This window comes from Eretmochelys imbricata, chromosome 7, assembly GCF_965152235.1.
Source record: "Eretmochelys imbricata isolate rEreImb1 chromosome 7, rEreImb1.hap1, whole genome shotgun sequence".
NCBI classification, from domain to species: Eukaryota; Metazoa; Chordata; order Testudines; family Cheloniidae; genus Eretmochelys; species Eretmochelys imbricata.
Window position 1 is genome coordinate 48405075 of NC_135578.1, and position 9139 is coordinate 48414213.

The 9139-nt window shown below is 58.2% G+C and overlaps 1 protein-coding gene across 1 annotated transcript; it reads left to right on the top strand.

Annotated features, from left to right (window-relative positions):
• The first annotated feature begins 2058 nt into the window (after positions 1–2058).
• On the top strand, positions 2059–7586 carry LSMEM2 (leucine rich single-pass membrane protein 2). Its single transcript, XM_077822785.1, has 4 exons — positions 2059–2253; positions 5311–5451; positions 6298–6519; positions 7453–7586. Exons 1-4 carry the CDS (start codon positions 2181–2183, stop codon positions 7584–7586), a joined length of 570 nt encoding a protein of 189 aa, XP_077678911.1. The 5' UTR covers positions 2059–2180.
• The last annotated feature ends 1553 nt before the right edge of the window (positions 7587–9139 follow it).

The window sequence follows — 9139 nt, forward strand, 5'->3', positions numbered from 1 at the left end:
TAGAACAATTGGTGTAGAACAATCTTATGTCCTGTCCTCCTCTTTTGGGACAGGCTGTGTTCACCTGGGAGAGTAACTCCCTTTCTGTTGCTGTGGCAAAACATTCCTCTGACCTGAGCTCAACAGTGTCTCTATTTGCTTAAGCCAAAACCTGATTTCTGCAAGGTGGTGTGGACTACATCGCATGGAGGGCAGTATTAGAGCAAAGGTATAGGCCAATTTAGGTTATAAAACTGGCTGTGCCTAAGGCTATTTGTGCAAGCTAATGCATGGTGCCGTTACTATGCTCTGACTAATATTATATATAGATATGTGCTACTGGCATAGATTGGTCAACACTGTGCTGTATAATGATGTTAAGCTCACCCGTCTTTGCAGCGTTTTCCAGCCAGGCAGCCCTGCCAGCCCTTTTTCATGGACCCAGCCACATGCTCTACTTGTCTCCTCTGTGAAGGCTGACAGGCAGGACATGCCTTTGTTCTTTTTCATAAGCAGGACACCCCGCTGCTTACACAGCTGAGCAGGCAAAGAGAGGGAAGCATCTCCTGCCCCCTGGCTGAGCAGAATCTGTCCCAGGCCTGTCACCACCTGGCGACCTGCTTTTAACTTCAAGGTCAGAATTTCCAGCCTAGCTCCATCATGCCTTACATATCACCTGCAAGTTCACAGTGGCTAAGAGGACCAGTGCGTTACCATTGGTAGAGCCCTCACATGCCACCCTGTAAACCCCTAGGCACCCCCTCTGTGCCCTCTGCCAGTGTGGGGGTCACAGGTTCTTATGTAGTGCCCAGGATGAACCAACAGCTGCTCAGTGATTGGAGTTCTCAGCAGAGGGGAGTTGGAGCAAGTTGCTGTCCAGGATAGATGAGGTGAACTCTGGTTTTCTGATTCAAAGAAACCTGCCACCTTCCCCACACTCTGGGTGTAAGTCTCCCCCGCAGAGGGGCCCCACCAAGCTTGTGCTTCGCTGAAACCCCACGGTAGGGCTTATGGAGTACCTTGGCTTTGTGCTGGCCCTCTGCTTGGGGTGCCGGTCATCCTCTTTGCATAGCACCAAGCAAATGCCAGCCTGCAGCTTTTGTATATGTCCAACTTCCACTGACAATAGTGGGGGAGGCTGAATGTGCAAGGCCCATGGGATCTGCCTGGGAAATTGAGGGTGCAGGTCTCCAAGCTTTCCCCAGGATACCCCAGGGGTTTTTGTAATCTGATTTAATTCCCATTCCCTGATGGGATTGTCATGTTCCTCCGCAGCTGATGTGATGTGTCTGGAACCAGCAAAAGCCCTCATCCCAGGGAAGACGATGCAGTGACACGGTTTCACGTGAGAGGCAGTGTTCTCTAGTGGGCAGAGCACACAAGCCAGAGCCACGGATTCACCAGCCATTGCACCCACCCCTAGTGAGAGTCAGTCCCTACAAAGTAATTAGACAAGGCAGAATTATTCTTCCTCCCACAGGGAGGGACTAAGTGACTGGGAGTCCCTCCATGTCCCTCGAGTGCCAGTTCACTGCCTTAACCACCAGGTTTGCCTTCCTCAGTGCTGTTGCAGACCCTCTGGCAGGTCACTTGCTCTGTTGTGCCTCAGTTTCCCCAATCTGGATCATCAGCCTGGAAGGGCCCTCCTGGATTGTCAAGTCCAGTCCCTAGTCACACAGGCCACCCCGCCATAGCAGCCCCTCCAGTTCCAGCCTCAGACTAGTTGGGGGGGGATGTCCCCTGCCCCTGCTCCTATCGGGGGTGGACGGTGTTCCAGAAGGCTTGAGCCCTTCTCATTCCCAGCCATGAAGCGGATATGGGTCTCATGGGGTTAACTATTTCCAGAGCTCTGAAGGAGGGTCTGAGACAAGTCATGGGCTGGGGCCCCTTTTCCCCCGACATACCCGGCTTCGTGGCCCTCCTGCCCCGCTCCAGATCTGGCTCAGTCCACGCTGCTGCCCAGGCTGGCTGCCTCCCCTTCCCCCGGCTGCCCCCAGCTGTGGTGGCATCCCAGGCATTCCCCGAATAGAGCCCATCGCGCCCCCGCCCCAGCTCATTCCCCCTCTATTTATAGCTCCTCCGTGGCATGGGCTCCTCTCCGGCCTATTTTAAGCCCAAGCAGCTGGTGCTGTAGGCACCAACGCCGGCTTCCCGGGCAGCTCCCAAGGGACGTGGGGCCCTCCTCCAGCGGCTCCCGCGGCATGGCCACTGGCAGAGGCAGAATGGCTGCAGCGGTTGCTGGCCCCAAAGCGATGCTCAGGGAGGCTGGAGAAGGTACGGGGGGCGGGGGGGGGGGGCGGTCGGCAGGGGCACCGTACCCGTCAGCGTGTGGGAAGGGGGTGGGATGGAGAACATGGGAGCTGTTCCCCTGCTCCTGTGCCAGCCTTGAGCTGCCTCCCTTGGGTGTTCATCCTGCCAGCTGCAGCCGTGGGATTATGAGGGGCAGGGTGAGGCCACCTGGCCCAGCCCTGGGAGGACAGAGACTCCAGACGAGATCAGACCGGAGGAGGTAGCTGCCAGCACCCGCCTAAGAGAGGGCCCCAGTATGAGTCCAGCCCAGGAGAGGCCGGGCTTAAAGGTGGAGCGCCCAGCTCAAGCCCAAGATGGGGGAGATGGCTGCAGGTGGGGCCAAGGCCAGGCTGACCCCAGCGAGGTTGCTGACAGCACAGGAACATGTTAACACCCCATTAACCCCCTGATTTCCCCCCCCGCCCCCGTCCTATGGGGCTGGCTCAGTGCCTGCTCTGCACTTCGCTAACCCCAGACTGGGCACTGCCCTTCCCTGACAGTTGGGCACAAGTGGGGGGTGCCATCAGCTCACACTTAGAGCGTGCAGCGGGGAGAAGCTGGCGGAACTGGGCGTTCCTTGAACATGAGTGCCAGTTCAACCTGCCTGCAGGGGACCCTCGTGAGCTGCAGCACCTCTCATGGTACCAGGTTAAAGTACCAACCTCCAACCCTCACCTATCTTGGCTGACACATGATGGGAGTGACCCACAGCCCTCCAGTACTAAAGGCCCAAGCGTGCGCTTAGGGGGCCTGTAATTGATTCATAGTCTCTGCTGATTGGCCCAGAGGAGGACCCATATCACACAGGGCAGTGGGTCACATGTGCTGTGTTAAGGTTGGTGATCCTTAAAGCCCCAGCTTCTGGAGTCATGGGAACACATGAAAATGTGAGCACCTTTTTTTAAAATGTACAGTTCCATCCATTATAGTTGCAGCGACAAACTTGAAAAATGTGACCAGAAATTGTCCGACAGGCTCAAAAGTGAGAAGACAAAGGCACAGACACCAAAATTGCTTTAAAAAAACCCCATCAGTTTTTAAGACACTCTCATGATTTTGCTAGAGCCCCCCCATGGTAGTTGGGGCTGGCCATATGGCTGAGCCCCACACTGGGGCTGGGTTGGTTAAACCCCTCGAAGCACAAACACCTTAATGCTGGGCTTGGCTTGAGTTAGCTGGGGCCCATTGTAGCAGAAAACGAAACCCTACAGGGGGGAGCCTGTGGCACGTAGGCTGCAGCAACCCTTGGCTTTGTGGTGTGGGCAGCAGAACAACGCAAACGTCTCATCCGTAGCTAGTACAGATGCCTGGCTGGTGAGGCTTGCGCACCAGAGTCCATCCATTCCCAGCTCTGGGGTCGGGAAGGAATTTCCTCCCTGGTCAGCTTGGCCGTGTGACAGTTATATTAAGGTGACAGGGCTAAGAAGCTCCAGTGTTTGCTGCCAGCTACATGTCACATGGGCCTGGTGGGGGGCGGGGGGGCGCTTGGTAACAGGCTCTGGCAAGGTTGTGACTGGTTCATCAGCTCATGTGACAAACTGCAGCCTCACAACTGGCCGTTCCTGGTGTCCTTGATCAGAGAGGCCAAGGGTTGAACAGATCCCAGAGGTCAAGTCTGGGGCATTGGCAAAGAGACACTCGCTCTGCTGGCATCTGGTCTCTGGGCAAAGCAAAGCACGCTAGTCTGGCACTGCTAGTCAGGATCGTCCATCGCTGCTTCATTGTCAGCCATCAGAGCCTCTGCCCATCAGGTCTGAGCACCACTACCACCATGTGCATTAACGAGCCTGTGAGGCGGGTGGGGGGGGGGGATTACCCCCTCCATTATACAGCTGGGGAAACCGAGGCACAGAGCAGCAATACGATCTGCCCAAGGTCATGCAGTGAGTCTGTGGAATAGATGGGGGTGAAAACCTCACCCCATTGACAGCAATGGGGTTTCAACGCTCTCCCCCTGCCCATGTTTCCAGATGTGCATTAACCATTCTTGTATGTTGTGTCAGTGCTGATAAGGGCTGGATCACAGTAGTGAGCCAGCCGGGAAAGGCGCCAGCCTGCCCTCCCTCCCCCAGCCATCTACTGCCAATTTAAAAAAGGGCCAACCATTTCCTGGGATAACATAAGGTGGGCCCCCTTACGAGTGACAGGGGTAACCAGAACTGACTCTTCGAAATTGTGGGGACTGAGGAAAAGGGTTTGGGGAGGGCATGAGTAATCAATGGGACTCTCTGGGTGGGTGGGGGCGATGAACTGCTTCCTCTTAGCAATGATTTGTCCCATTCTGCAGAAGGTTTTGCTTGTCAAATGACAAGTGGCAGTTAGATTCTGATGTCCAGCTCAATTGGATTTTGCATGGCCACAGCTAAGGACAGGAGCCGTTTTAGGAGAGTGGGACATTAGCATGATTAAGCCGGGTGACATTAACAAGTCAGCTGTGTATTTATGGCCCCGCAGTAGCATGACATCAGTATGCGATGCCCATCTAGGGCACAGCTCACAGCAGCCACTGAGTCTTGCCATGGGCTGGCCGGGAATCAAACAGCTGTTGCATCCTGTGGGATAAATCAAGCTAAGTGCTCGGGGGTGTGACCGGCTGTTACAAACTATAACGATGTCTGCTTGGCACAGCTTAGACGTGACTCCAGGTTGGGGGGACCGGAAGTCTGCACCAAGCAGTGGGACTGTGCACTCCAGTCCCTCTGCAGCTCCCCTGGAGCCTGTACACAAGAAGGGGTTTTGCATGGCCAGAAGTTGCCAGATGAGACCTGGCAGGACTGGAACAGGAGGGAAAGCGCTGTGGGGGCCAGGCTAACAGGTACCCCCATGGGTTCTGGGGAGAGGTGGTGAAAGCCCCAGAACTTGGCCATTTAACCTGGACACAACACACGAAGGGGAATAGAGTGTGGGGAAAAATCCTGCCTTGGGCACCTCCATCACTAGCTATGTTCCACTGAAACTAACCAGAGTCAGAGTGAAACTGACCAGGCTGAGGGCTAGAGGCCAAGGCAGCAGGCCTCAAAGCTCCTCCTCCTTCTTTGGCAGAAATGGAGGTGCAGGCAGACACCTCCCCACCCAGGGAGCCCATCGACCTCAATGGCAACGACCTGGCAGAGATCAACCTGCACTCGGTGGAGTCCATCAGTGACCTGTACTGGGTGTCTGGGGGCCACAAGGCCACGGAGGGTGAGGACCATTCCCCCCAGGGGCTGGTGGTTGTGTCCTTCACTCGGGGGGGAACTCTGACCATAGCGCCAGACAGGCCAAGGGTGATCCCTAATCTCCTTGCTGCCTGTGCAATGCTGCAGGCCAGCTGGGCTGGGGCAGTGGGGATTGAACCTCTGATGTCTGGATCTCTCTGGCCTGAGCTAAAGGGCTCAGCTCAGCGAGCTAAAGGGCTCAGCTCAGCGAGCCAGGACCATAGCAGGCTCATCAGCCACCACTACAGGGCAGCAGCAGGGCATTACACAGACCAAAGCATCCTGGTTGCTTTAGGAGCATGGTGATGGCCGAGGTGGGGGGAGAGTCTGGGGCTGAAACAAAGAGGCTCTCAGTACTGGGGGTCAGGGGACAGATCAGCTCTGGGGATCCAGTGGCTGTTGGGGGCAGAGGGGGTGTCAGCCTGGGTAATTAATGCCAAATCCCCCCCAGAGATAGGGCAAGTATGGGATAGCCCTGAGGTGGCGGAGGAAAGGAGCAGTCACAGGGTGAGGGGGGGTCTGCTCAGATCAGGCTGGTTCCTCCCTCAGGACACCTGCCCCCCGACTGATTCTGTTGCCAGCCTGGGATTGCTCAGCCAGGGGTCGGGCCGTGCTATGCCTTGACTGGCACAGGAGGGGTATTGGGACAGCCTGCACTGGCATGGCCCTGCAATGGGTCCATTGCATGGCATGGTCCTGGCACTGCAGCAGGGAAGCTCACCACCTGCCCTCATGCAGATGCTTCTCAATGGGGCTGCTGGGCACTAAGGGGGCACCAGGGCAGCAAGCGTTAGCGGTTGGCATCTCACTCTTTTCTAACCTCTCTCCCCAGGGAACGGCCTGTCTCAGTCCACCACCCCACAGACCCCTCAGGACCACTCCACCAAGCGCTGTGGGGCTGGGCCAGCCCTCCTGCCGACACTGCGAACCGTCCGCACCACCCCCATCTGCCCCTGCTTCCACCCTGCCTGCTGCCGCACAGCCCTCTTCGCCCTGCTCGGGGCCCTGGTGCTGGCCAGCCTCGCCCTCGCCACGCTGGCCGTGTACCTGAGTGGTACGTGGGACCATCTCCTTCAGCACTTGCCATGCTGGCCCTGCCCTACTGGGCTGGGGGCACCTGCTGTGCAAATGGGACCTGGGCAGGGAGTGGCAGGGGTGGCCCATGTAGAATCAGAGCACTTGCTGGCCCTGGGGTGAAGGAGGCAGCGCGAGTAGCAAGGTGCCATGTGGGAGCCGTGCCAGGAGCCACTTTAGTAGCAGACTAACAGGGGCAGAGTTCCCAGGCCAGGCTGAGGCATTGTTGGGGCCCCCACGTCCCATCCCCAGTGGGAGCAGGAGCTGAGCCTCTGCCCCATCCCACTCTCTGCACCTCCCATCCTCCTGCTGCCCCTTCCACCACCCTGAGCCAGGGAGAGCACTGTGGAAAGGGTCCCAGCCTGCGGCCATGCTGGCACAGCAGCTTGGGTGGGTATGGCGAGGCAGCTGGGTTTGAGCCCTGCCAGTGGTGCCCTCTCCCTGTGGCAGAGAGAGGCTCCATTCCCACTCTCAGCCTTCGCCGGGCACTGGCTCAGGGAGAGCTTGCTGCCGGCAGCTGCAGCAGGCGAGGAGCAGGACAACCCGCGTGGGTCGCTGCTAACAGAGATGGGCCGAGGGGGCCGGCCTGGTGGCAGCAGCGGGCATGCTCTCGTGGGTGGGATCCTCCTGGGTTCAATGACAGACTCCCTGAGCATCACCCTGTTCTCTAGCTGAGCTCCCAGGCTGCCCCCAAGGGGACGCTGTAGCGTGAGGGACGGGGCTCTCGGCCTCAGTGGGAGCTCAGGGTTGAAGCAGCAGTGGGTCTGCCCCTAGTGGCATGGTTTGGCTAGAGACGGTCCCTCGACTGCAGGTTAGTCTAAGCCCGTGGTGACCGTGGCCATAGGCAAGAAGGGGCAGAAGGGGCTTGGGGAGCCAGGAGCGCCACCTACAGGGTTTCCTCTCTCCCCTGCAGTCCTGCAGAGCGAGTCGCTGCGAGTCCTGTCCCAGTGGCTGGAGGCCCAGGAGGAGTCCGTGCGGCAGATGAGGGCCACCAGCCTGCAGCTGTGGAAGCGATTGAACGTCAGCGAGGCTGCGGACCAGATGTGAGCCGACCACCCCGGGCCTGCTGCTCCTTCTGATGGGGGAGGGCATAAGTCCAGCACTGCCTCCCGCACCCTGGGGCAAGCGCCCCCTCTCTGCAGGGAACATGGACTGACCAGAGGCCAGGCCAAGCACTCCTGGTCTCAGGGGGTCATTGCTGGAGTACTGGGAGCCTGTTCAGGGGCAGGCAGCCTGCAAAGGACTAAGGGGGGATAATGAGGAGAATCTCCATCATCACACCCCCCCCCCGCCAGCAGCCTATTTATTATCTGCTCTACAGTCACGCCTTATTTATAACCCCTCCCCCTCTAACCCCAGCTTCTCCCTCCCCCCAGCACTATTTGTCCTTTCTAAATATAAATTTTGTATGTGACAATAAAGCTGTACTAGCATACGCCCCCCACCCTCCAGCAGCCCCATGGGACCCAGCTACCAGCTAGCTCCATGGCCTGCTCGAACCGCTGGGGCTAGAGTTCAGGGCATGATCCCCACCTGGGCACACCCTGAAGCTACTCTACCTTTGCTGGGGAGGGCACAAAGGGCCTGTGAGCTGAAACAGGAGGCATGCTAGAGGGGTCCCAGCCCAGTGGTGGCCGGGGGGAGCCTACGGCTCAGGCTTGAGGGGCACCAGCCCAGCTGGGGGAGGCAGTTAGACCAGGAAAGGCAGACGCTGGAGCCTGACCTTCCGCAGCTGCAGAAAGCAAGAGCCCCTGAGGGCTTGTTTAGGCCTTCAGGCCTTTTCTATAGAGAATCAGCCCCAAATCTCTTCCCCTCCTTACCCTTAACTCATGGTTTGCAACCTATTTATCATTGTGGGCAGCATATGCAGCCCACATGATGTTACCTGGGCCGCAGGTTGAGAACCACAGTGCCCACCCCCCAAACCTCTTTGCCCAGCAACCCCTCCACAGAGTGGGGCCAGGAGCAGAGCCCCGGGTGCAGGGTTAGTTGGCAGGGGCCCAGGGCCCTGCAGTGCCAGGCCAGGCAGCAGCCCCAATCCTGCCGGGCAGTAGGGCAGCCGGAACCCAACACAACCTGGACCCTGCTGTGCAAGCCAGGCAGGCAGCTGGGACCCCAAACTGACCCCCTCAGGCTGGGCAGCTGGGACCCTGCCACACAGGCCACATGCAGCCCATGTTGAGAACCACTGCCTCAATCCCTGGAAGTATTTAATAATGGCCTTGGGTTGATTCTCCATCCCTTGCAATGTTCAGATCAAGCCAGGGTGTTTTCCTAGCAGCTCTGCTTTGGGGATTAGAGGGGCAGGGCTCAGGCCTGTGTTTCACAAACGGTCGGACTGGATGGAACCCAGGAGACAAAGCAGTAGAGAGCTCCTCCCTGGCTTCCCCCAGTGGCAAGGGGCAGCTGCCACAGCACAGGTGCAAGAGGCAGGGTAGCTGGAATGCTGCCTCTTGCTCCCTTTGCAGGGGAGGATGGTTCTGTGGCCGAGGCTGCCATGGGGACACCGGCCCAGCATGCATGGCAGGGGGCTGGGAAAGTACAAGGGTCCCATCCTGCACTGCCAGACGCGGACAGGAGGAGGGAATGCCTGGCTCCTG

What these genes read in the sequence shown, in the direction of transcription:
- LSMEM2 (XM_077822785.1), top strand. Translation starts at nt 2,181, where the DNA reads ATGGCCACTGGCAGAGGCAGAATGGCTGCAGCGGTTGCTGGCCCCAAA. An exon ending in GCTCAGGGAGGCTGGAGAAG is followed by an intron (nt 2,254 to 5,310) that starts GTACGGGGGGCG and finishes CTTCTTTGGCAG; the next exon opens with AAATGGAGGTGCAGGCAGAC. An exon ending in GGGCCACAAGGCCACGGAGG is followed by an intron (nt 5,452 to 6,297) that starts GTGAGGACCATT and finishes CTCTCTCCCCAG; the next exon opens with GGAACGGCCTGTCTCAGTCC.